This window comes from Pteronotus mesoamericanus, unplaced genomic scaffold (assembly GCF_021234165.1).
Source record: "Pteronotus mesoamericanus isolate MK-2021 breed Mesoamerican mustached bat unplaced genomic scaffold, CSHL_Meso_final scaffold_507, whole genome shotgun sequence".
Classification (NCBI taxonomy): Eukaryota; Metazoa; Chordata; class Mammalia; order Chiroptera; family Mormoopidae; genus Pteronotus; species Pteronotus mesoamericanus.
The window spans coordinates 3,191,213-3,217,351 of NW_026555319.1; the positions used below are offsets into that span (position 1 = coordinate 3,191,213).

Here is a 26,139-nt window from a genome sequence, read left to right on the forward strand (position 1 = left end):
GCCCAATGTATGGATGGCCAACTCCGACCTTGCGTGCCACAGATGGCGAAGCAGAAACGTCGTCCTCATGCACAAAGCACCTCAGCCAGCCCGTGAGCCTGGACTGTGCTTAGCACCGAATTCCATGACCAGCTTGGTGTGGCTGATGCTGGCATGGCAGGCGCCAGCCTGGGAGCCAGGCCTGCCCATTACTCGGTTTTGGAAACAGCAAACAAACAAAGAAACGAAAAACAAACTTCCTCTTCCCAGGGTCTCAGTTTCTTTATGTGTAAAATCAGGGCGCAGTAGTGGTGAGCCTCAGACTTAGGTTTCTTTCAACTACTGTGGCACGTTCCCAAGCAGGATGAGTCCCAGGCTCCTGGATCTCAGGAGACATCCAGGTCACAGGGGAGACCGAGCAATCACACTCTACACAGTGGCACTTCTGAAGGAGCACAGGTTGGCCCACCTGGATGGCCAGGCGCCTTCCTCTGCGTGATTGCACAGCGGCCGCATGCACAGGTCCTCGCTCAAGGCAACCCAGCCATCCTGGTCCTCTGCGCGGTCTGCGAACGTACCAAGCTGGTCGGGACTCGGGGCCTTTGCACATGCTGCTCTCGCTGCCTCTGGCTTCCTACAGGGATGGTGGCTCTTTCCTCCGTGCTGGTCCGTCAGCTCTGCTTAGGGGTCACCTTCTCTGAGGGGGCCGTCTTTTACTACCTTCTGAAACAAAGTCTTCCCTCACAGCTTCTTTTAAAAAACAAAAACAAAAACGGAGGTTTAATTTATTTATTTTTAGAGAGAGGGGAAGAGAAGGAGGGAGAGAAACCCTCACACATCCCCTGGGGGGACTGGCTGCAACCCAGGCATGTGCCCTGCCTTGGAATCGAACCTACAATCCTCCGACCTTGTGCTTTGTGGGATGACACTCAACCCACTGAACCACACAGGTCAGGGCCTCTGTCTTATTTCAACATTCGATCCCTTCTTTGGCCTCTCCCAGTTTGTAACCATTCGACTTACTTGCTCTCCCCTCTGCCTGTCAGCTCCACAGAGCAGGTGTCCTTTCTCTCTGATCTCAAGTGGTATAACCCGGGGGTGTCCAGCCTGTGGCCCAGGATGGCTATGAACGCAGCCCAACACAAAATCGTAAACTCACTTGAAACATGATGATATTTTTGGCCCAGAGGTGCCAAGAGGCTGGACACCCCTGCAACCCAACGCCTCGTCCACGCGTAGGTCTCAGTAATCATTTGTCAAGCAACAGCCTTGGCAGCCCCACCATTGCGAGAAGCTACGAGGTCCCCTCTGGGGGCTTCCGGGCCCCACTAGGCTTGGACAGGCTGCAGTGGTCACTTACTTCTCTCGCCCCCTTTCTCTGGTTCTTTGAAATTCTTTTCCTTGAGGAAAAGGCTCATATGACATCATGGCACGCGCCCTATGCCTCAGTGACATCATCACCGCCGCTCACTATGTCACAAGCCCGTCCCCCGGTCCCTGTCCCGTTCCTTCGGAGCCCCAGACCTTCGCAGATATCCCGGGGGAGCCCGCCTCCCTCCACGTGGACGGCCGGCTCCGCCCCAGCCCGCCCGGCGATGACGTCACGCCCCAGGGCTGGCGTCACGTGCCCCCCCCGCCGGGGGCGGGCCTTGAGGGCGGCCCTTCCGGTCGGCGGAGCCTGGCGGCCCGAGCGGCGGCGGCAGCCGAGACGCGGGGATGGCGGGCGCCGGGGGCGAAGCCCGGTTCGCGGGGCTGTCGCTGGTGCAGCTGAACGACCTGCTGGAGGACGAGGGGCAGCTGGCGGAGATGGTGCAGAAGATGGAGGAGGTGAGCCGGCGGGCCCGCGCCGGGTGCGGGCGCCGCGAGGGCGTGGGGGGCGAAGGACCCGACGCGGGCCGAGCCGGGAAGAGCGCCCCTGGCCGGGGCCTGGGAGCCGAGGGGGGCTGTGGTCGAGGATTAGGGGTGACAGACCGGACTGCTGGCGCCGAGGGCTTGGTCTGGGCAGAGATCTGGGGGGGCTTCAGGGGAAGGTGGAGGGGTACAGGGAGGCTGGGGCGGTTATGGGGGTCGGAGAGTAGGCTTTGAGGGGCTGCGTGAACTAGCGGGCTGTGAGCTCTAAGAGAGCATTTTGGGGGTTCCGGGCTGGGTTTGGGGGGTCGAGTGTCTGTATCTGAGTCTGAGACGCAGTGTGAGACGGGCTTTAGGGCTGGGCGGGGGTCCCGGTGGTGGGGAGGCCTCGTACAGACGCAGCCAGTACGACCCGGGGGGGCCTGCAAATCCGAGGGGTTCCAGGGGTCAGAGGGGCCCGGGGGTGGACTTCGTTTTGAAATGGTCCTCACAGAGTTATCCCAGGGCTGTGGGTGGGCTAAGGGGGTGGCCGGACCCCTTTCTCCATTTCGAGCTGCCTTCCCCTCCATGAAAGAAGGGACTGTGGGACAAGGTGGCCCAGGGTGGCTTTGCCTTAAGGTGTCTTACTCCCCCCCCACCCCTGGGAGATTTCCTGGAGCTGACAGCCCGCCCCCACCTCTTTGACGGCAGAGGGCTGCCTCCCTCCCTCTCTCGCTGGGTGGTTTGCTCTCCCGTGACTGACTTGACCCCTGTGCTTCCGCCTCCCCTTCTGCCAGCCTTTTGAACTCTTTCTCTGAACTTCCCGATCCTGTGGGTCTGGGTCCTGGCCAAGCAGGTGGACCCAGGCCGGTCCCCGCACTGCTGCGGCCCAGCCACCACTCCTCCTCCTTTGTCTCTGAAGTCTGAGCCTTCCCACGCCTACCGGCTGAGCCAGCCTCTCACCCAGAAGCCTGTGGAGGGGGGACTTGGGAGGGGGCATTTGGCTTTCTCTCCGAAGAGGGATTGTTCAGCCCCGAGCCAGCCCCCTTCAGAGGGGCTTGTCTGGAGGTTGCACATTCAAAATCCCTGGAAAACCCTCAACAGATCATTGTCCGGGGCTACAGAGGAGCCACTGTAGTGAGATGGTATCAGTCTTTCCGTTAATACACCCCTTGTATTCACTGGCTTGTAACTTGGCACATATAACGTGGCTCCGAGATGCAATTTACCCCATTTATGGTCTCCATGTGGCACTTTCCATTTTAGAAAATAATAAGTGACAAAATCCATCTTTCTCGACTGAATGAGAGTTTCATGTGTCCAAAGAGAGAAAATCTTTGCTGTGGTTCTCTGCCTGGCAGCTGCCAGGAGACCTTTGTTGATTGCCAGCAGGCATCTTCCTGGTGTAATAACAAAATGATAGGTGTGTTTTTCTCCCGGGAGACACAAGCACGGTAGCCCTGGGGATAGGGCGTTAATAGAAATAAACGGCTTTTTAGTGGTGGGAAGGCTGTGGAGGGGAGCAAGGCTGTGGACAGGCTGGTCGGGGCCTCCCTTGTTTTCTCTGCCTATGAAACTAGAGAGTGCTATTTAAGGGGAAAGGCAAATTAATCCAGCAGCGTTTCTGTTTATTGTGGAGTTGTTTTGTTTTTTTTTTTTTTTTAAGTAAAGGTGACCTTCATACCAGCGTGTCCTATACAAATACTGGCCACGGGCTGAACTCCACTTGACTGGACCACATAGTTCACATTCATAACTTAGCAGCAGTTTGTTCTTCAGGGTGCAGTGCTTTTAAATGAAACAAGGAAACAACGCGAAGGCCAGAATACCTGGGCCAGGCAGCGCCCCTCGCCACAGTCACACTTAGCAAATCCTGTGCAGCGTGTTTCTCCAGGAACTGGCGTAACTGTGAACAGCTGCCGTTGCTGGCCACGGCCGTCCCGCGCCGCTGTTAACGTTGTTGCATTGGCTTATTTGGGGGTGGCTGTGGGACCGTAGAAGGAAAGACTTTGCGAACTCCCCGCTCCTGGCCGCGCGGAGCATCCATGCCGCGGTGGGAAAGAGCGCGCGGGGCCTGCGATCGGCAGCCCCTGCCGGCCGGCCCTGGCCCCGTCCCAGGGGTGGGATTGCAGGAGGGGCTTCGCCCTCAGGCGGCAGCTGGAGAAAGGTCATGGGGTCGTTTTTATTTCACGGAGCTGACGTGTGGGTCGGGGGACGGTGGGGGGACGGTGCGTGTTAAGCCCTTCACAGGCCGTTGAGTCACTGCTCAGCAGTGCGGTTGCAGTTTTTAATGATTGTTCTCTCTTTTTAGAAAGATTGCTGGCAATCGCGCATACCAGAGCGCCCTGACAAGTTAATGGGGTCTTATTTCAAGAAGTTTAAGTCCATTTTTACTTGCCATTAGCCTAAGAAACGTTTTATCTTTCTGTGGTCAAAACACTCAGGTGTCTCAGTAGCTCTCAGATGAGACAGTACAAGGACCGGGCCTTTTGCAGTGCAGACTCTCTTAACCTGAACCAAAAGCTGTTTTTTTTTTAATTGGCAGAAGGACATGTTTTAAATTGCAGAGTAGGGCTTCTTCAGGCCCGAGGGGATATTTTGTGGCGACTGGGAAGCGTGGCTGGGTTTGGAAGGCATGCCCACCGTTAGGCTTAACTACAGTGGGCATTGTGCTTCCCGGGCTGTTTTAATTGCGGCGTGTGATCCCCCGAGCGGCCGTGGGCGGGACAGCCTTGTTGGGGCTGTGGCCGCGCTCCAGGCCTATGCGCGCCTGTCCGTCCCCTCTGTCTGCTCCGCAGCGTGACCCTGTGGTCCTACGCTTTTTCCTGTTGCCGTGGGCTGACGTTTCATATGCACACATTCTTATTTTTATTTAAAGTTATTTTTACATGCCTGTGGAATGCGCCTGTCTCTCTCTCGGTCCACGTTAACCCCATTGGACTTGGAGGGCTCGCCCTGGAAAGGAGCTGTTGCCCAGGACACTGGCAGCTACTTCGGCCCTGCCGGGTCACTTCCCCCGGTGCTTTCTGGGGAAATGCAGATTGGTTGGTGCTAAGGATTCAAATTCAGGACCTCTGTTCCCGTGGCAGGTGACAACACCCACGTGCCAAGAGGCTGAGGGTCTGAGACACAGACTGTGTCTTGGAAAATAAAGTCCAGTCTGGAAGGAGCTGTCCCTTCCCTCGGGTGTGTTCGGGGAGCTGGGCTGGGGGCCAGGCCGCTGGGTGGCTGACTCAGCGTGGCTCGTGGAAGGGGACCAGCCTGGCTGCCCATGGGGACACCAGGGCGGCCGGGGCATAGAAACTGGGATCCACCCTCGTGCCATGTGTGTGTGGCGGGCGTTTGTGCCCCTTCCCGTTGTCAGGCCTCGACTGTTCTGTCCCGGTCTTCTCTTCTGTGGGCCTGTTACTTTAACCAAGTGAAAAAATTCCTGTGTCCAGGATGTTTTCTGAAATTTGATTTTTATCTGATTTTTATCTTATTTTACTTTGTTTTAAAAGTCATCATCCAAGGATATGTTTATTGATTTGGGGAGCGGGGAGAGGGAGGGAAAGGAGTAGAGGTCAGTGTGAGAGAGAAACACGGGTCGGTTACCTCCCATAAGCACCCCAACCCGGGATCGAACCTGCAACCTAGGTACGTGCCCTGATGGGGAACAGAACCTGCAGCCTGTTGGTGTACGAGATGACGCTTCAACCAACTGAACCACCCAGGCATGACTGATTGTATCTTTTTCAAAGGAGGCATCAAGAGAGTTATGTAACCTTATTTCAGTTCTGTAAACTCTGCGTTTCGGTTCCTCCGCTGTAAAGTGGGTAGGTGGCCGGCCGGCCGGCCTCTCGGGGCTCCTGCGGCCCCGCAGGCAAGGACGGGCCCCTGCAGAGGACGCTCTCGGAGAAGCTGCACCGTCCTCCAGCGAGAGAGCCCCGGCACGGTTGGGCCGGTGCAGAGGACGGCAGTCGTTTGTGTAGTTGGCTCCACTTCTCTTGCGTTGATTAACGGAGCAGTGTGAGTGGCCAAGGACGGAACTGACTTCTGACACTGGCGGTGTGGCCGCTCAGTCTCCCCAGTGGCAACTTCCTCGTTGAAAATTAAGGGGGGTGATAAACAGTAACGTGCTTCAGGGGCTGCTGCGTGGATTCAGCGAGGTCAGCCTGCAAGACGCTTTGCAGGCGCCGCGGCCGAGTGGGCGCTCTGCAGGCCTTCGGTGCCAGCGGTCATGGCTAAGGTGGAAAGGCACGGTATTTTTGCTGCCACTTCAAGAAGTCGTTTCAGTTCCACAGCTACGGAGCCCCGGCTGTGCAGGGCATTGTAACAGAAAGACACACGGACAAGACACAGCCCCATGTTAGCGGTTGGGGAAGGCACCCGGCACACAGAGCGCTGCTGCGCAGGGGAGTAAGCGTGGGGCCCCATTTGGAAGGACGTAGAAAGGTCTGGGGGCTGGATCCCGGCGGCGGCGGCGGCCCGGCTGCGTGACTGGGCTTCCTGCCTCTGGGCCGCGCTGACAGACGGCTCGCTCAGTCTCTACACAAGCCCCCGCCCCCAGGCGTGGGCACTCCTTTCCCTGAGTGGGGCTGTGACCGACAAGGATGGAGGACCGGAGGAGGGGACAGCGTGCGTGCAGGCGGAGGACAGGAAGACACGGGGCAGGTCAATGGCTGGTGAGGTACTGTCTGCCCTCGGCTGACCAGATGCACTCATGAGCAGGGAAGCGCGGCTGGCGGGGCAGTGTGCCAGCGTGTGGGCTCGGTGGCAGTTCATTTGGAGGCGGCACGTTTCCGCGACGTGGGAGCAGAGGAGCACTCTCGGGGGATGAGCGTGGCAGCAGCAGGGGCCGGGTGGGCGTGGGGAGAGTCAGGAAGGCCAGGCTGCCGGTGGGAGTGGGAGCGCAGGTGGGAAGCAAGGGAGAGCGGAACGCAGGCCTGGCGAGGACACGCGGCCAGCGGGCGGCTCCTGGGGCGTCGGCCCCTCCCCGCCCGCCGGAGGCCCTCAGTGGCTTTGCCGCCCAGTGCTCGCCTGCTTCCTCTGTCACTGAGACACGACCGCTTAGCCTCTTTGCGTGACCTTTCCATAGCTGTCGGGACACGTGGCGTGAGCCCCCTGCTTCCCGAAGCCCCCGCCTGGCCGGGCCGTGTTCCTCTCCGTCCTCCCACCCAGCAGGCTGCCCGGCCCGCAGGATGGAGGTAGCAGGGCTTCGGGTGGGAGTGAGTGAGGGGGCCAGCGGGGGCGGGAGGCAGGGGCCGCGCCGTGGAGACCCTGCTGGCCCGGCTGTGAGGGGCGAGCAGGGCAGTTACCTGGCACCACCTGGCAGGCAGCTGGACATGTCGTTCGGAGCTGAGGGCGCCAGATGGGGGGGCCGGCTTCCTTCAAGCGATTGTTGCAGTCACGGAGAGCGTAGAAGTTGGCCAGGTCACTAAAGGTGGTGAGTGGGTGGGGAGAAGGAAGAGGTGGCCTCCAAGGGAGGAGACACGAGTGCAGTGGCCTCGCACAGACACGCCGGGATGTCCTCTGTTACTGCTTGTCCACCACCGCTCGGAAGAGGGACCCGGAAGCAGCCTGCGCTCTCTGCTCCGTCCAGTGCAGGAGCCGTGGGCCCTTGGGCTAGGCCGGCCTGATGGTTGGTGCAGCTTTCGTGGCAGCATTTGGAGCAGGACGTTGTCACGGGGACGATGGCTGGGATGCAGCACAGTGCGGGGTTGTTTGTAAGGACCCGTGTGTCAGCTGCCGTTCACAAGTGCGACCTGGGCTCTTAGAACGGCAACATGAGGGTTCTGGGGGCCCCTTTCTGTCCTCGGCTCTGCGGGCGTTTCAGGTCCCGTTGTCGTCAGGAAAACCGTCTCACCTGGGGGTGCAGAGACAGGGTGCTCTCTGGAGCTGCTTCACCGGCCAGGGTGGAAGTGGGCGGTAGAGGCAGCTTGGCCGTCGCCGGGTTCTTCCGCAGTCTGTCAAGGGACAGCTTTTAAAAGCGTTTCCCATGGAATTGTGGGGCACATTCATTTCTGTGCCAGAGAGCCGATGTGAAAAGCAGATATGTGAATAGCTGGTGTGACTACAAGCAGTGGCCTGTAGGTAACGCTCCTTTCAAATCAGAGCCTCTGCTACCACCCGGGTCAGTGAAGGACGCCTGCAGGTTGCGCTCCTGCTCGCAGCCCGTGCCGGGCGGTGAGGGACAGGGCCGCGGGCAGCCCTTGCAGGGACATGCGCCCTGCTCTGAGAGGCCGAGAGTGCCTCTCTGCTCGCTCACCCTTCACGCTGGCCTTGGGGGTGTAGGACGTGAAACTGCTAAGTCGCATGGCTTTCATCCTTCCGGACGGGACACAGGACCCTGTACGTGGACACACCCTGGAGGGAGGGCGCCCCAGCAGGCCTCTGTGGGCGAGGAGACCGCGGGGAGTGTTTCCTGGAAGGGATGACTCAGGCGCTGGGGCTGGGATTCGGAGGGCTCCAGGTGAGGAGGAGCAGAGAGGACTTCGGGCAGGCGGGCGGGCGGGCAGCAGGGGGGTTGTGCGCTGGGGCCTGGCCGCAGGGACCAGGGCAGGGCCAGGCACAGGCCAGAGAGGCAGGCAGAGACCTGGGTGGCCTCGGGCCTCCCGCAGGACCTCAGGCTTATCCAGCCAGTCATCGGGGGTCACTGGAGGGTTCTGAGTCAGGGGTGCCTTGTACACAGACGGTTCAGAGCCAGCGGAAGGACGGTTGGAGGGGGAGAGACCAGGAGGGGCAGACGGTTGCAAGGCTGAGAAGCGATTGATAGGAAGGCCTTGGGGCGGCCCAGTCACCGGCTTGGACAGTTTACGCGGCTCGGCGCAAAGCCAGCCTTGCTCTGTTCGCTGTTCAAATAACCCACTCGGTCATGTGGTCTCTCTGTCGGGTGGCAGGTTTTTAAAAGGAGTAGGGAAGAACGAGTAGAGCCAACAACACCACCAGGAAGTAAATGATGGGAAAGGGGATGTAAAAGCTATAAAAAGCTGCACAAAAAAACGTAAGGTCAACTAGTAAGCCTCGTGGTTAGATAGGATAGCGTTGCTAGGAAACTGTGGACACAGGTGAGCCTTCTGGAGTGTCAGTTTCTTCATCTTTAAAATGGGGCCGTCATAGCTCTGGCCGAGCGCTCAGCGGGTTCTAGCGTCGTCCGACACACCGAGGCTGCGGGGTCGATCCTTGGCCAGGGCGCACGCGAGAGCCAGCCACCAAATGCATAGATCAGCGGGACAGCAAATCAGCGCCCCCTTTCCCCTTCCCCTCTCTGTCTCTAGAACCAATAAATAAAAATTTTTAAAAATAAAATAGGAGTGCTGTCATACCGTCCGTGCGCGTTGTTACGCAGATTAAACGAGACTCCCTGAGCTGCTGGCCCAGCGCATGGCAATGGCACGTGGTTGGGGCTGCCAAGGGCAGCGCTTCCCGCGGAGCCCTGACTCCGTGGTGTGAACGGTGGTCCCGTTGGCAGGCTCCGCGGGAGACCTGTTCGGAAAACCAGCGGTGAAGTGAGAGGCTCTCGTTCTGCCTCGCTTGGCTTGGTTTGTGCTGCCAGGGTGTGCGGGGCAGTGCCCCGTGGGTATGGGGCTGGGTGACCCCAGCACCCAGCCTTTAAAGATAACTTTGTTTACATGTTTATTATAGAAAAAGTTTTAAATGCAGAAAACTGTAAAGAAAAATAAAAGATCACATATGATACCACCATCCATGATGAAGACTGTCAACAGGCGTTTTACATGTTTCCTTCCTGTTTTTCCCCGCCAGGACCATTCTGTACGTACAGATTTGTTTGTTTTCTGTTATACTCTGGACATTTTCTTATCAGAATATGCTTTCTTGGTATTTTAATGGTCACATGATAGTTCATCATGTGGTTACACAATTTATGTGACCATTCCCTTATTATTGGATATTTAGATGCTTGTTTTTTGCTTTCATAAGTTATATTGCAATTAACATTGTTGAACATAAATCTATTAAAATACCAACATTTTTTTAAAATGATTGAGTCTTAAGTGTCTAGCCACTTGTTTTAGTTCGAACATCTGATTCCCCGCATCACACATGGATGTGGGTCTTTCAGTTATGAAATGCAAGTGGCGTGGCTGATTCTCCTTTGACTCCTCCCTTTCCTTGGCCACAGACTTAAAAAATTCCATTATCAAAGTAGCATGTTCTCATAATGAGTAAGAGATGAATCATTTTAGTCATGTGAGAGTAAATTTTATCTGTTAAAGTGGATTCTTGAATCAAGTGTTAGAAACATCACATCGTGATGCATTTTAAACATAAAAGCACAGTTGTCAGGAGACAGTTTGTCTTCGAGACGAACGCAGGGCCGCTGGGCTGGAGCCCCCTCACTCTCACCTGCGCAAAGGCTGCCCCAGAACACGCTGCACGCGCGCCGCGCTGTGGGTGAAAGGCGGCGGGGGACACGGACCCTATGCTCGTAAACAAACGAATGCTTTGGTTGATGGTCCTGCCAGAAACGAAACTACTCATAAGAAAAGCAGGGTCTTGAAATTCTGTCCTCGTGAGGCAGCTCTGTTTGAGGAAGGGGAGGAGGGGCCGGGATTTTGAATCACTGGCGCGGCTGTGAGCTGACCTCCCTGCACGGACCCAACGCGGCCGGGCACTGGCCCTGCCGTTCCCGTCATCGAATCTAGTGGCTGCTGCCCCCGCCCCCGGCCATGCCTGGGTGCCAGGCATTTCTGCTTCTGCAAGGCAGCTGCCTCTGCCCAGAGTCAGATGCGTTTGTTCCCGGACCTGGTTGATCTGGTTTTATTGGAAAGGTAATAAGATGATTTCATGAAATTCGGTGTGTGGCAATCACTGAACCCCGAGTGCAGAGGGTGAAGAGCGTAAGCCCGGGGCGTTGGGAAGACTTGCTCCAAGGCAGTTTACTGGAAGAAAGCTCGCTAGCGGGTTAGGGGCGGACTTGCTCGGGGGCACCGAAGGGTCCAGAAGGGTTCTGCCCGCCTTGCTTGCCCGTGCCTTTCGGTCCTCCGCGTGGAAGGATGGGGCCTGGGCAGAAAAACTTGGAGCCTCGAGCTAGTGGACACTTCCTCTAAGAAAAGACCTTGGCCTTAAACGGAAAAGTGGGCAGATTCACCACTTTCCCCAAACGGCCCAGCTAACCAGCCGCTGACCGGCTCTGACAACAGGGAGCGAGGGCCGTGCTCCGCGCGTCCCCTGCGGAGACTGGGAGCCCACGGGGCTGGGGCTGGGGCGGGGCCCCTCGCCTTTAGGAGGCTGGGGACAAAGGCAGTTCCCATCGTGGTCAGTTTGGGTGTCCCGTCCCCCTTCTGCTCCTCCTCCACCCAGAGCCCCCAGACCCTAGAAGGCCAGTGACACTTGTAATATTTGTAGCACGAAAGTTGCCAGAACCATTGCTCCTGTTCTGTTCCTTTATTCCTGGTGCCACTGGCCACATACTGGGTTGGCCAGAAAGGTCATTTAATGTTTTTCTGTACAGTGGCTCTAGTGATGAGTTGTCTTTAACTTCATTCGAAACAGTTTTGTTAGATTGTATTGTGACAGTTCTCATATCAGTGTGCATTTAAAAAACTAAAATTGGTGGGTTTTTGTGCAGCCATTTTAATATAGAAGATGGAAAAAGATGTGTGACATTTTTGGCATATTATTCTTTATTATTTCAAGAAAGGTAAAAAAAACAAGTAAACCACAAATAAAAGATTTGTGCAGCATACGGAGAGGGTGCTGTGACGACCGAGTATGTCAGAAGTGGTTTGTGAAGCTTCTCGGTCCTGCTGACATCCTGGCCTTTGTCTTTGCCATGGGGTGTCCTCCGCATTGGAAGGTGTTTAGCAGCATCCCTGGCCTCTCCCCACAGGAACCCAATAGCAGGAGACGGCCGACGTACTCAAAATAGCCAAATCAGTAGTTCCTGGTGAAAATGAAAAATGTGTCTTTAATTTTACAGAACAAACCATGCAGACTTTTTGGCCAACCCAATATATCCAAAAAGGGGAAGAGCTTGGGTTGTTTTCTCTGAATATTAGGAAAGCAGTCTTCTAGGAAAAAACAACAATGGAGACACCCTGGTATGTTGTGCCTGCCAGAAGCAAGAGCCATCAGATCGTGGGCCGGCAGGCCAGTCACCGAGTCTTCTCGGCGCCAGTCCCCTCGCTGTCGAGCCCGGCCTTCTGCCTTTGTGTGGCCACCTGCCCTCAGAGTCAACGACACCCTGATTAGCACGCGCGAGCCATCCCCGCGCAGGCACGGAGCAGCAGCCGGGGATGCCCCCGCCGCCTGCTGGCCTCCGAGGGCGGCCGGTCCCATCGCAGCCGGAGCCTCCGTCAGAAATAACTGTTCTCACCGAGAATGCATCTGCCCTGTGGGGTGGGCGGTTTCGGCGGCAGGTGTGGGAGGCAGCTGGGGAGCTCCCTCCTGAGGTGGATGCGCAGCCCACGGGCAGCAGCAGGTTCTGGGGGGGGGCCGTTTTGTAATGCCCTGCTGGTCCCAGCTGGTGTCGTATTTCCAGATCTTCAACTGTGTTAACAGGTTAAATAGTCCGACTCTGCAGCCAGCCTTTTTCATTAAAATTCAAAGAACGCTCTCAGGCGGAAGAAAGCCCTGGGGCTGTGCTTGTAGCTCCGCAGCTCCAGGCTCCTTTGGCTTCGGGTCCCAGGCCGCAGAGGGCCCGCCCTCGCGGGACAGAGTGAAGTGGAAGTGCGCCGTTGCTGTCCTGGGAAAGAGCGGCTGACGGCCCCTAGGCCCACTCACACTGCACGGGACTCTGGAGAAGCCGGCCCTGAGGCGAGGGTGGGCTCGAGCGAGCGGGTGTGGAACAGTGGACCACTGGGGCGAGGTGCGCCTGCCGGCTGCCTGTCACCTGTCACCTAACCCGGAGCCGCGGGTGGTCGTGCACAGTCTCAGTGCGACCCAGCAGCCCCTGCTGCCAGCGGGGGTGGGGGGGAGTGTAAAGCTGAGAGTTGCCTCGTTCTTTGTCTCGGTTACAGGTAACTTGCCATTTAATTTTATCTGGACAGGAAAATAGCGCCCTTAGAAGGAACCAGTGTTCCCACAGAAGGGCCTGATCGGGCAGCACAGCCCAGACGGGGCAAGGCCGTCAGCCTGGGGCATCCGCCGCACCCCGAGCTGCTGTCCCTTCCGGCTGTGGACACTCTGAGAATCAGAAAAATGAGTGGCTGCAACTGACTGACACTCATAAAAAAAATAAAAATCCATTCCTAATGATACCCCCAGGAAGCTTGTTGGGCGTCGCTGGCGGCGGCTTGAGGACCCCGTCAGCCGTCTGAACACAGGTTCACGCGAGGTGGGGGGGCGGGGCGCACTGATCCTGCATTTCCTGCAGAAGTGACGTCAGATGCTCAGGCGGGAGGCAGAAGCTCTTCCCGGGAAAGTTCAGGCCCACGCATGCAGGAGGTGAAATGCATTATTGTTGTATTTAGTACTTGTGATTATGGCATTGTGGTTAGAATGATAGTTTTGCCCACTAAAGATACACGTTAAAGTTTTTAAGGCAAAAGTGAGAGGGCGCTGGAAAGTTCCTTCAAAACCCTTCCAGAAAAAGCGGGTGCGGACGGAGCAGGAGGCCGCTGCTGGCGGTGGCCCCGGGGAGGGAGGCGCAGGGGCCTCGGGCCTCCCCCGCTCAGTTGAAAGGTACAGCGTAGATGGACGGGGCTTGGGAGCGGCCTGGGTTGCAAGCAGCAGAGAGCGGCTTTTCCAGCCTGATTCGTAGCGTAAGCTCTTGAGACAGAATGTCCTCCCTTAACGTCATGGCCCTCGACTCTCCAGCACATGCGACGTGGGGGGTCTCCGACACCTCCCTAGGATTGGACGTCCTTTTTCCTGAGTACAGTGGGGACCGGGACACCCCCCCTCCCTGAGAGGATTAGAGGAAGGCAACAGGAAGAGAAGGGCGCAGAGCCCAGCATGCACTGGGTGCTCAGGGAACGTTCGCAGGCCCCACCGACATGTGGGAGTTTCCGCAGCCCTGGGGACTCGTCTTACTAACTCACTAAATTCACACCTGCTCTGATTTCCCCCTTTTTCTCTTCGGGGCCTTTTACTTGTGGAGCAGAAGCAGCCTTTGCCCAGCGGCGGGGCTGCGGGGCCCAGCGGCGGGGCTGCGGGGCCCAGCGAGCGCCATCCGGCCGGCGGGGCGGGGCGGGGCGGGGGCGGGCGGGTGGCCGGGCCGGCAGCGTCCCAGCTGCTGGCTGCCCCAGGCCGGGCGTGTCGAGGCGCGTCGCGCTTCCGGAAGGAAGGGTCTGTGTTGCGTCGGCCGTGCTGTGCGCTCTGGCCGAGGTCCTGGAGTCGGCGGTTCTGTGAACACGTGGGAAGCTGCAGGGGCGTTGAGGCCGACCCCCTCCAGGCACCCCGTTCCCTCCCGGGCACCGTCGAGGGCCGGGGCTGGACTGCGGCGGCAGCAGCGGGGCTGTGTGGAGCCAGCTCAGGCCCGGCGTGTCACCGCGTGTGCGCTGCCTGGAAGCAGCGTGTGGGGTGCGCGCCGCGCGTGCTTTCTGTGTGAGGTGCGCGCCGCGCGTGCTTTCTGTGTGAGGTGCGTGCCGCGCGCGCTGCCTGGGAGCAGCGTGTGGGGTGCGCGCCGCGCGTGCTTTCTGTGTGAGGTGCGTGCTGCGCGCGCTGCCTGGGAGCAGCGTGTGGCCGTGCGCTGCGCAGGGGGCGGGGTGTTGCTCTCGGGCAGTCGCCCGGGTCACCCTGATTTCCCCCTTTCCCGGTCACTTCCTGGCCGTCGCTGCTGTGTCAGGTAGGAATGCAGATAGTGTCCCAGTCAACAGCTAGGGGTTTGCCAGAACCAGCGTTTGTCTTTGAAGTTGCTGTTTGACAATTCAGGGTAAACATTTAAAGAAGATGATCCTCAGCCCTGACCTGTGCGGCTCAGCGGGTTGGGCCTCGCCCTGCAAACGGAAAGGTCGCCGGGTTCATTCCCGGGCAGGGCACGTGCCTGGGCTGCGGGCCAGGCCCCTTTGCTCTCACACATCGATGTTTCTCTCCCTCTCTTTTTTTCTCCCTCTTTCTTTCTCCAAAAATAAACAAATAAATAAAATCTTTAAAAAGAAGATAACCTTCAGAGCAGTTGAGCAGAGTGTTAACAATTAACCGACAGGGGCAGAGGCCTCAGGATCCCGATCCCTGCAGATCCCGGTGAACCGTGCGTAGCGAAGCGCCTGCCTCGACCACAGCGCGGGGCTGGGCTCTGGGCATCAGGGTGAAGGAAACCCAGTTCTCCCAGTGGGTGGGCGTGAACTCACGTGTCCTTTCATTTCATGGGGAGAGCCACTGGTCACACAGTCAGGCTCCAGCTCAGCGGGGACCCTCAGGGCCTTCTTCCCCAGGAGACGCGGTGCAGGCCGCGGGGGCGCAGGACAGGCCCTGCTCAGTGTTGCTGACCCCCAGGCCTGAGGGAGGGAGGAGCAGGGACCGTGCATCGAGCGGGGGAGGGCTGCCTTGGATGGGGGCCTACAGCCCCCCATTGAGAGGGAACCCCGGGAGTCCACCTGCGGTCCCCCTTGCTGACTCCAGGTACGGCCCGTGGCGGGGCGGGGGGTGCTGTTGAAGTGGCCGGTGCGGTTCATTTCAGCCCATTGGCCCCGGGGCCACAGCGCAGGGTGGGGGACGGGCTCCTGGGGCTGCCAGAGCAAATGACACCACATTTGGTGGCTTAAAACAAGACACTTGTTCTCTCACTGTTCTGGAGACCAGGGGTCTGACGCAGCGGCATCCACGCTGCCTCCAGAGGCTCCGCGGGGAGCAGGCTCCTGCCTCTGGCAACTGCAGGTCCCCGGCCGCCTTGGCTTGTGGCTGCATCACTCCAGCCTCTGCTTCCTCTCCACGTGGTCCCCTCTGCGTCTCTCTCCTTCCCTGGGCATCTCTTGTAAGGACACGCTACTGAATTAGGGCCATCAGGTAACCCCGGAAGACCTCCTGACCTCTAGACCCTTAATTACATCTGCATGACCCAGTATCTAGTTAGGGTCACCTTCCCAAGTGTCAGGGATGAGAACGTGGGCACATGTGTTCAGGGGGCCTCTGTTCGGCCCACCACCAGCACCCCGGCACCCCCAGGGGAGCCAGAAGTCCACCGGGCACAGTGGTAGCTGACTAGAGCTGTGATTGTTTCCTTTGCCTCCTGTTCCTTTCTCTCTCCATTGCCTGCCCTCCCTGAGATGGCGCTTACAATGCCTCATCACCACCCCCCGCACCTTTAAATTTTATTTATTGATTTGAAAGAGCGGGAGCAAGAGAAACACCAACTTGTTGTTCCACGTATTGGTGGATTCACTGGTTGAATTCTTGTGTGTGCCCTGACTGGGAATTGAACCTGCAACCTTGGCCTGTGGGACGACACTCCAACCACCCGCGCGGCCCGGTCAGGGCTGGATTGGGTGGCGGGTGAGCTCTGCCGCGGGACACCCTACCACCATGTGGGCGGGATCGCGGGCAGCCTGGCGCGGGCTGTGGGTGCGGGAGCCCATGGGTTCATCCCAGCCGCCACAGCCCACGCTCCCAGGACGCGCTGGTTTTCAGCGTTTAGAGGATTTGCTGTGCCATCAAGAATTCCCATTTATTTATTGAAATTCAGTAGCATAACTCAGCGGTGTCATTTACTTGACTGGGATGAGGACACTGCAGTGTCAGGGGCAGTGAGGGACCGTTGAACCCCGCTGCAGGCATTCCTGTCCCGTCCCCAAGTGTCTCATTTGTAACCGTTGCATGTGTCACTGGGGGGCGGTTATATCTGGTTTCCATCCGACCCCCTCTTTTCTGCCACACGCCCTCTGCCCAGGTGAGGAAGGAAGGAACGACTTGCACGTGGAGGGGGACGTGCATCCCACCCAAATGCCGTCTGTTGCCGTGAGCATGGGGGCGGGGGGCTTGCGGCCTTCCTCCCGGGGCGCGTCTGTGTAAATCGCCTTGTTTTCTGAAACGACGATGGCATGTTTCCCTGGAGCCTCTGCCCTCTCACTCTACTAACCTTACGGGTTTTTTTAATTAATAAAGACTTTTTCTGTAAGTTTGTACGTGCTTGTTACAACGAATCCGCACCTGTGTACAGCGGCGAGGAAAGTGAGAAGGTCGCAGGGGCCCGAGGCCGCGGATGCCGGCGTTGGGGGACACGGTGCCCAGCCCCGGCTCGGGGCAGGAGCGGTTCTCTGCGCGCGAAGTGCTGCTCCCGTGCATCTCATTTTTCTTCAGTTATGAGCAGAAAGGAAAACTGAAGTGAAACTGAGCACATTGATAAAAATGTGTCCTTACCACAGAGAGATTACTTCCTGAAAGGATTCCTCTCTGGCTAAGAAGGAGGCGTGTGAGAACCATCAAGGGCTGGCGACGCTGCCCTCGGTCTCAGACGTCTGCTGGCTCCCGGCCACAGCTCTGAGGCGCGGCTGCTGCAGGGCCCCTGCACAGAGCCGTCATAGGCGCGGGGGTCAGGCCCCGCATCGTGGGGGCGGTCTGGGCCTTGCCGAGCTCCGTGGCGCTGTCCCCCGGGGCCACGGGCCGGCAGCGGCCGCAGGAAGGAACACTGGGAAGGAAGAGGTCTTTTCTGGCAGCGAAGGCAGCCGCAGAGGTGTGCCCAGGGTCCATGCGGGTTGGAAGAGCTTTGTCAGAGGCTTGAAAAAGAAAGCCCCTCCCCCTTGGCGCAGTGTCCCCCGGGAAATGCTGTGGGTGTGGTCTGGGCCGCCGCCTAGAATTTACTGATTTCTTTTTAATGGAAAAACACGAATAGACAGTATGAAGAGCTGCAGCTAGTCCACTGGTCATCCGTTGAGTTGCGTTTGGCCTCTTTTGTTGGCTGGAGACCTTGCCTTTGCCTTGATCTCCGCCGCTGCCTTCTGTTGTCCCCCGTGGGACCCGCGTCTAGGGCCACCCAGCGCGGAGCAGCGGTTTTGGCCTGACGCCGGCCCTGTGGGAGGCAGAGTCGACTGTACCTGTGCTCCACGGCTGAGCTGCGAAGCGCGATGCTTGGCTGCAGGTCGGCATCACCGGGGGCGCTGAACGCGCCCCAAGGCCTGGGCCCCGGGGTGCTCTGGGCGTTGGGGGTTCCTCAGCGCCCCGCCCCCTGCAGGTGACTCCGGTGCACACCTGACAGCGGGCTGCTGCTGGGAAGGAACAGGACCACCAGGCGCCGGGCGGGCCTTCGGGTAGGGGTCTCCCGAGGGACCTGTGCTTGCAGGGCAGGCCTCGGGGGGCCCCGCTTTCGGAGGCGCCCACGTTGCACCCCAGGCGAGACACTCCCGGCTCGGCCTTGGCCTCCCAAGAGGGTGCTCAGGGAGCCCGTGTGCTGTGCAAGCTCTCTGGGTGTTTATTACTGGACAGACTCCGCGCTCGCTTTTTTTTGATCCCCCACTTTGTCGCCCACCTCATTTGCCAGACCTGGCCTCGAGGGGCTGGCTTTGGGGGCCGGGGGAGGGCCCCTCTGAGTCGCCCCGACCCTTCCTGATGGCTGCCCCGTGCCGGGGCGCGGCCTGTCGGAGGGTCGGGAGAGCGCCTGTGTCACTGATCCCGGCGGGGGCGGGGGCGGGGGCGGCCGGAGCGCGAGGAAGCAGCGTGGATACGGGTCGCGGTGATGAGGCAGGCGGGAAACGGGTGCTGTGACCGAGGGCAGCGCTCGCTGCAGAGGGAGCCCCTGAGGCTGGGGCTGGGCTCGTACTCGGGATGCCAGCCGCGCCTGCGGCCACCAGGTCAGCGGGGACCCCAGAGGCCAGGGCAAGACAGGTCAGGTCCGTCTGCGCTGACCCTGGCTTTGCTTGAGGCTCAGGGCACCCCGTTCCTCTCAGTCCTCTGGCAGGTGACAGCTGTTCCCAGGCCCTGCGTGCGCCCTGCACGCCTGCCGCACCCGTCCGCCGGAGGGGACCAGCAGGAGGAAGAGGGCTCAGGGACGGCCGTGTGTGCAGAGCAGACACGCCAGGACAGCGGTGGGCCTGGTGCAGGTGTGGGGCGTCACCAAGGGAGGCCCTGTGTGCCCTTCCCCCAGTCCCCGTTCCCCGCCCCGTTAACCACGGTCACGCCCAGAAGACGCATCCTGGGCCCTTGGGACAGGGACAGCAGGATGTCGTTACCACCAGCGTCCTTCAGGCTGCCCCCCAGAGCCGTTTCCCTCCCCCAGCCCACGTCCCGCCCCCACTCCTGCGTCCCGCCGCGTGGGCAGGCTGCGGCCAGCCCCTGTGACCCCCGGCCGGCCGGCCGCGCTTGGCTTCTGTCATGTGGCCACGCGTGGCAGCAGCTGGCTCCTTGTCGCAGCATAGTGGCGCTCCGTTGTCCCTGCACTCGCCTGCTGAGGACACTTCAGGGCTTTGCCTCACGGTGCGGGCCATTAGGAGTGCGGCCGTGGGCCCGGCGTGGGCTTTGGCTGGACGCAGGCTCGCGGCTCTGGGATTAACGCCCGGGCGCCGTGTCTGGGCCGGATGATAGATGCACGTTTGGTGTTAAAAGAAATCGCTGAGCTGTTTTCCACAGCGGCTGCACAGTGGTTTGCTTGTTTATTTCTGTTTGGTCTTTGAAATGCTCAGCAGCCGGAGGGAAGACCCCGGACAGAGCCTGAGGTGGGCCCAGGCCCGTGCAGGGCCCTGCTGACCCCCCCAGAAGGCCTTTCCGCCCCTACTGCCCCTTGCAGCAGCCGCAGAGATGAGAGCATTTCTAGTGTTTCTAGTGATTTCCTAGTGTTGAGCTAGAGCCTTCGTTTTCTCCCTTGAATCTAAATTCCGTTCTAAGCTGCACCCACTTGCCAGCGCCTGCGCCCATCTGTGTCGGGGGGGAGTATGTGTCCCTGAGGCCCTGCTGGGTGGCCGGGGCCCCCGCCGCAGGCGCGGGTCCATGGGCCTCGTCTTTGTGCTCTGCCACCGCCGAGTCGTGCGTGTGCCTGGGCGTGTGTGCATGCGTGTGCATGCCTGTGAGGGTGCAGGCCCCTCAGGGCCTCCGGTGGGCGTGGCTCAAGGCGCTGCCCTGACTGCAGAGGGGAGGAAGGGGCCAGGGGTGGGCTGGTGGCGGGGCAGGAGGTCTGCGGGGAACACGGGGACCCGCCCAGGGTTGAAGAGACCTGAGGGGAAACACGAGCAAACAGCAGGATGGGGTGCAGCCGGGTCCCAGGTGCAGCGGGCAAGGCTGGGGCGGGCGGGCCGTCCCACAGAGGCGGGGGCCCTGAGCGGAGAGGAAGCAGGAGCAGGAGGGACCTCGTTCCTGTGTGTTTGCTTTCGTGGCCAGGCAGTGCCCCTCCGGCCGGGTGTCGCCACCTCTTGTCCCCTCACCCCTGCGGTCCAGGCAGGTGGGCTTCTCTAGCTCCCAGGGGTCCCCGCTGCTGGGAGGACAGAATGACACCACGGAGGGGCAGATAAGCCCCTCCCCCGGCGCAGAGTCAGGCCCTGGGTGGACGGAGGCCTGGAGCCCAAGGAGCGTGGTGGCCGTGGCTGTGGCCGTGGGAGAGAGCGGAGCAGGCCCCCGGGGCCTCGGTTGCCCCCCCTCCCCGGGGCCCCCAGCTTCATGCTTGTCTCCAGGCCTGAGGACCCTGAAGCCTGAATGGGTGTCCTGCCAGCTAGTCTCCCTCTGAGACAAGTGACTCTTTAACTTCCCCTGGAGCAGCAGAAACTGGCTGTGAAAAAAATCCAGCCTGCAGCCCATACAGCTGCGTCCTTTTGCGCGTGGTAAGGAATTCTGGTCCCAGCACAGCCACTGAGTGAGCCAGTCACGAGACAAACTCACCGGAAAGGAAGTGGCTTTGCTCTTGAAGGACCGGAAGCATCCCAGCCAGAAACCCGAGGGGCCGCGGCCATGGGAGCGCCGCCTGCTGGGCCAGCCCGCAGGCAGCGGACGGCGGCTCCAGGGGCGGGGGCCTTGCCCGGGACCTGGCACCCTGGGGCCACACTGTCCTGTCTGTTCCCTGCAGACCCAGAACGTTCAGCTGAACAAAGAAATGACGCTGGCCAGCAACCGGAGCCTGGCCGAGGGGAACCTCCTGTTCCAGCCCCGGCTGGACGCGCTGAAGGCCAGGCTGACCCAGAAGTACCAGGAGCTGCAGGCGCTCTTCGAAGCCTATCAGATGAAGAAGACCAAATTAGGTAACTTTTGTAGGGTGATCTTTCGAGACCAGAGTTGAGGGAAGCCCACGTGTTCAGGCTGTTTGTATACCAGGAAAGCAGTATTCTTATGGAAAAATAGCAGATTGCGTCCATCCCTGGCCACGAAGAAGCAGTTTACGTGCGGAACTGGGGCCGGTTTGCACCTTCTCCACGCAGCACGAGGAGGGCCGTGCTCTGGTTGTGGCGTCCGGCCATGCGCTGTCCTGTGCCCTTAGGCCCTTGAAGGTGACGGGGGAAAGCAGTCGCCCTGGACGCTGCATGCGGTCTCATGCCTCAGTGCGCAGCCCCTGGGGACCTGGGGCGCAGGAGTGGACGCCGCACGCCGGTCTCGTGCCTCAGTGCGCAGCCCCCGGGGGCCTGGGGCGCAGGAGTGGGGGCCGCATGCTGGTGCTCTGGGTGGGTTTCAGGGCAATGGGTTCAGAGGTTCAAAACCGCCCGTCTGCTGGGGGTCACAGTGGCGTTGCACAGCGTGGCCCCCTCACTGCCCGCGGCCATGAGGGCGCAGATGCAAGGCGGCCACACCGCCTTGGAGAGGCCACGCAGCAGCCCCTGCGACGGGGGACGCGCACTCACTGCCTCCGCCTCCCCCACCCCCGGGCACGTCCCCTTGGATGCGGACAGTGACGTCTGCCCGAGGGGGCCCCCCGGAATGCCGCTGGGCCTTGCCTGTGATAGCTGCCGGGCGCGGGGACGCCCCGAGGGCCCGCCAGGGCACAGGGGGCTGCACAGCGGCGACCGATAGAAGTGCGGTTCTCGCAGCAGCACGCGGTGACCTGCGGGACATGGTGTCTCACGGGTGGAGCCTGCGGTGCAGGAGCAGCCGGACTCCGGGGTGGGGTGTGGCAGTGTCCCCGGGGCGTGCCCGGTGGGGTCTGGCTGCACGCTGTGCGCCCCATGCACGGGTTCCAGGGCAGCGGGAGACGGGGTCCCATCACATGTCCCATGACAGCTCCCGGCACTGGGCGGATCTGGGGGGCAGATGCACCTCCCTGGGGTATCGCCTGCTGCCCCAGGGCTGTGTGTGGAGGGGAAGCGGGGCAAGGCGGGGCCGCCCTCACGCCGCCCTGCTTCCGCAGACAGCCAGCCCAGCAGCGCGTCCCTGGAGACCCTGCTCGCGCTCCTCCAGGCCGAGGGAGCCAAGATCGAGGAAGACACCGAGGTAAGCCTGTCGGCGGCCCAGCCTGCGGGCTGAGGACGGTGCCAGCGGCGCCTGGGGGAGCAGTGGAGCAGCTGGCCCTCCGGTGAGAGGAGCGCGCTGCGCTGACTCAGCGAGGGTCCCGTGGGCGCCGGTGGCTGAGGCGCCACCTGCTCTGAGTCAGCGGGCAGGCAGCGCGTGGGCATGAGCCTGGCTGAGCCTTGGGGAGCTGGGGCGGGGGTGGGGGGTGCGGGTGTAGCTGTGGCCAGGTCAGTCTGCGTAATCGGCCTGGTGGGGGGCCCTGGTGGGCACGAGCAGGTGCCTGCCCAGCTGACCCCGTGCGCGTCGGTATGGCCAGCGGAGGGGCAGGCGGGCCAAGGAGAGGGGCTGAGCGGGCGGTGGGTCTGTGGGGCGGAGCTGTGTGGGTGGGAGAAGGGGCTGGATTGGGAACCCCCGTGCCCACCAGGCGGGGACGGACGTTCTCCCCCAGGGCTGGGCTGTTCTGTAACCGGTGTCTCCTGCCTCTTTCAGAACATGGCGGAGAAGTTTCTTGATGGAGAGCTTCCACTGGACTCCTTCATTGACGTCTACCAGAGCCAGCGGAAACTGGCCCACGTGCGGAGAGTCAAGATCGAGAAGCTCCAGGAGATGGTGCTGAAGGGGCAGAGACTCCCGCAGGCCCCCGCCCCGCGGCCGCCCAGGGCGCCCGAGCCAGTGCCCGCCGCCCCCCTGCCCTACCCCGCCCCGGAGGCCAGCGGGGCGCCCTCCGTGCTGCCGCGGCGCATCCCGCCCCCGGTGCCTGCAGGACGCTTCGCCACGCCGCTCGCTGTGGCCGTGGGCTCGGCCCAGGCCTCCCTGTGCCCAGGACCGCTGGGCCCCCCCGTGCCGCCCCGCGTGAGCCTCTCCCCACAGCAAGGGCTCTCCGCGCAGTTCGTGTCGCCATACCCGCCGCCGCTGCCCCAGAGGCCCCCGCCCCGGCTGCCTCACCAGCCGGGCTTCATCCTGCAGTGAGGGCCCGCCTGTCCGGGGACTCCCGCCCGCCTGCCGCCCGTGGCCGCCCCGCGCGGGGGCTGCATGGCCCGGCGGCCTCTGCGCCCGCAGCACCCAAGGCCGGCGGCGAGGGGCATGGGGCCCCAGTTTGTGCACCGGCCTCAGCCAGGCCCTGACCTCGAGCCGGGGTGCGGCCTCCGTGTGGTGTCTGAGTCTCGTGGTGGTGAACGCATGAGTCTGGGGGAGGCCCCCCCCGGGGCAGCTTCCCTGAGGAAGCACGGTTCCTCGTTTCCGCTTTATTTCCAAGACAGTTGTGTCCCAGCAAATCACAGCCCCGAAGGTGCTCACTGAGTCTGTGCGGGGCGGGCCCCTCCCCCAGACCTGGATCCTTCAAAGCCACACACAGGGTTTGCCCTCAGCCCGCGGCCGTGTCCAGGGCCGGGCCTGTGGGGCGGGCCGAGCCGGACCTTGCGCAGCAGCTCTGTCCGCAGCCCCCGCAGCCTCAGCCGGCCCGGGTTTCTGTGAAGTGCTCCGATATTTTTACTATGTGGGTGATTTTCCTGTTTTATATTGGGGAAAGAAAACTTTTTTGACACAAGACCATTCAGGGAAACTTTATAAAAACGCACATATTGTTTTGAGCAGATCAAAGTGCAGGTGACGGGAATGCAAGCAGTGCGTGGGCCCCCCCCCCGACCTGCAGGCCCAGGGCGTGTGCCTTAGCTTCCCCTGGTGCCAGTGAAGGGCCCCCAGCCTGGGGGTGCGTCACCAGCTGCCGCCGCTCCAGCAACTCTGGCTCTGCGTTCGGCAAGGGCTCGTGGCCCGGGCTGCGTTGCAGGGGGAAGGAAAGCCACCGCCCCGAACCTGGAATCTCCTCCCAGCCAGCGCTCTTGCCCATGGCCGGCCTGCAGGTACTGGTGGGGCAGGGACTCGGCGGGGGCAAGCTGGCCCCACGGAGCAGGGGGCACCGCCCTTCCTGCCCCCCGGATTCTCGTCTAGAGTGCCATGTCTAGAGGTGCCACACGTGCTGAATTCTTGGGCGGGGTCGCCACCTGCTGTTGACCAACAGGCTGGTGCTCAACTGGAGCTCCAGGCCCTGGCCCAGGACCACCTGCCCTGAGGCGACAGAGCTGAGACAGAGCTCCAACAGCCTGTCCCCACGGGCGGCGGGCAAGGCCACCGGCCTCCGTGCCCCATTTCCACCTGCCTCTGCCCCTGGACTTGAGCTCCACTGTGTTGTGGCCATTTGGAAAGAGAACAAAGCCGGATAGGACAGCATACTGCCATGCCCATCGGGCCTGCACATTCTGTGACTCCAGGGCAGTGCCACCGACCCGATACCTCTGCCGCCCGCACAGGGCGCAGCCCGGCGGGGCGGACGTGGGCAAGGGGCCGGCCCCGCCCTCCCCAGGGCCACGTTCGACTGCGGCTATAATGCTGTAGGACCCTTTTTAATAAATAGAGAATTATTAATAAGAGTCTTGGCATTCATTTACCTGTGTGTGATGTGTTTGGTTCTAGAATATCAGTGAAGCGGACCAGCATGTCCACTGATGGTAAAAATAGAAGCCATCGGGGCTGGCCGCAGTGCCCACCCATCCCGGGGCCCGGCCCAGCCGCAGAGCCCTGGTCCTTCATTCGAGTCGGGAGGCCTGGGGGGTGAACTGGCTCAGACGGAGTCCGTGCACGTCGGGGTTCCCTGGGGGGTGTGGGGAAGGAGAACAGGCATCGGCCGTCGAGAAGACGGCAGCCGTACCCTTTGCGACGGCGTGGATGGCAGGAGAACGTGCGGTGACGTGCAAGACAAGTACGATTTCACCCGTGGGATCTAATGAATAAACAATCGAAACACGGATACAGAGAACAGACTGACAGCTGTCAGAAGGAAGAGTGCTGGGGGGTTGGGTGGAACAGGTGAAGGAGTTAAGCAAAGCAGCGTGGAGGCCCCCAGAGCGGGGGTGGGGGTAGAGCGGGGCAACGGGGGAAAGCGCTGGTGGGAGGAGACGGGGCGGCGAACGGACAACACAGGCCGTGCGTGCTGGAGCTGTCCACCTGAAGCCTATGTAACTTCAGTAACCGATGTCGCGCCAATACATTCAGTAAAGAGGGTCCGTTAAGAGCTAGGTGCTCGTCAAGATACTGGGCATGTTAAAAATAACATACCTTCTTCACAGACCTCATGTTCTTGCAGGGTAAACAAAAAAACCATGTCAATGACCAAATTAATAATATGAGTTCTAGAGAGGGGCCATGCTACGAAGAAAGGAAAGCGTGAGGCTCTGGCTGGTGCAGCTCAGTGGACTGAGTGCCGGCCTGCGGACCGAAGGGTCACTGGTTTAACGCCCAGTCAGGACACACACCGGGGTTGCAGGCCAGGTCCTCAGTACTGGTATGCAAGAGGCAACTGACTGATACTGCTTTCCCTCTCTCCTTCCCTTCCCCTTTCTCTGAAAATAAAATCTTTTTAAAATAAAGATTTATTTTTATTTCTTCCCTTCCCTCCTCTAAAAATAAAATCTTTTTAAAATAAATATTTATTTTTCTCTTTTTCTAAAATGTTTTTAAAATAAAGATTTTTATTTTTAGGGAGGGAGAAAGAGGGAAAGAAACATAAATCGGTTGTCTCTTGTACGCCCCCTGCTGGAGCCCTGGCCTGCAACCCAGGCATGTGCCCCAACTGGGCATTGAACCGGTGACCCTTTGGTTCACAGGCTGGCGCTCAATCCACTGAGGCACACCAGCCAGGTATAAAGAGCTTTTTAAATTTTTTTGGAAAAAAAAATTTCATTTGAAAACATCACTTGCTAACATTTGCCGACTGCGATCTGTGGTAAGCAGTCTGCTAAGCAGCTGTACAGAAGCGGGCAAAAGTAGGTTTGCATGGAAAGACATGCAGGTTAGGATTACAGGAACCGGTTCTCGAACTTAATTTGTTCCGGAAGGCTGTTCGAGATGTGATTTATTCAAAAACCAAATCATTTTTTTCCCCATTAGAAACAGTTTCAAGCTCTGGCTGGTGTGGCTCAGCGAATTGAATGCTGGCCTGGGAACCAAAGAGTCGCTGGTTTGATTCCCAGTCCCGGCCCATGTCTGGGCTGCAGGCCAGGTCCCCACCAGGGGGCGCGTGAGAGGCAACCACGCACACATTTC

At 60.2% G+C, this 26,139-nt stretch overlaps 1 protein-coding gene across 1 annotated transcript; it reads left to right on the forward strand.

Annotated features, from left to right (window-relative positions):
• The first annotated feature begins 1,636 nt into the window (after window positions 1-1,636).
• On the forward strand, window positions 1,637-24,445 carry VPS37B (VPS37B subunit of ESCRT-I). Its single transcript, XM_054594317.1, has 4 exons — window positions 1,637-1,806; window positions 20,672-20,843; window positions 21,941-22,023; window positions 22,531-24,445. The coding sequence occupies exons 1-4, from the start codon at window positions 1,696-1,698 to the stop codon at window positions 23,008-23,010; spliced, it is 846 nt and encodes a 281-aa protein (XP_054450292.1). The 5' UTR covers window positions 1,637-1,695; the 3' UTR covers window positions 23,011-24,445.
• The last annotated feature ends 1,694 nt before the right edge of the window (window positions 24,446-26,139 follow it).

Coding starts and splice junctions, on each gene's coding strand:
- VPS37B (XM_054594317.1), top strand. CDS start 1,696: ATGGCGGGCGCCGGGGGCGAAGCCCGGTTCGCGGGGCTGTCGCTGGTG. Junction 1,807..20,671: donor TGGTGCAGAAGATGGAGGAG/GTGAGCCGGCGG, acceptor TGTTCCCTGCAG/ACCCAGAACGTTCAGCTGAA. Junction 20,844..21,940: donor GATGAAGAAGACCAAATTAG/GTAACTTTTGTA, acceptor CTGCTTCCGCAG/ACAGCCAGCCCAGCAGCGCG.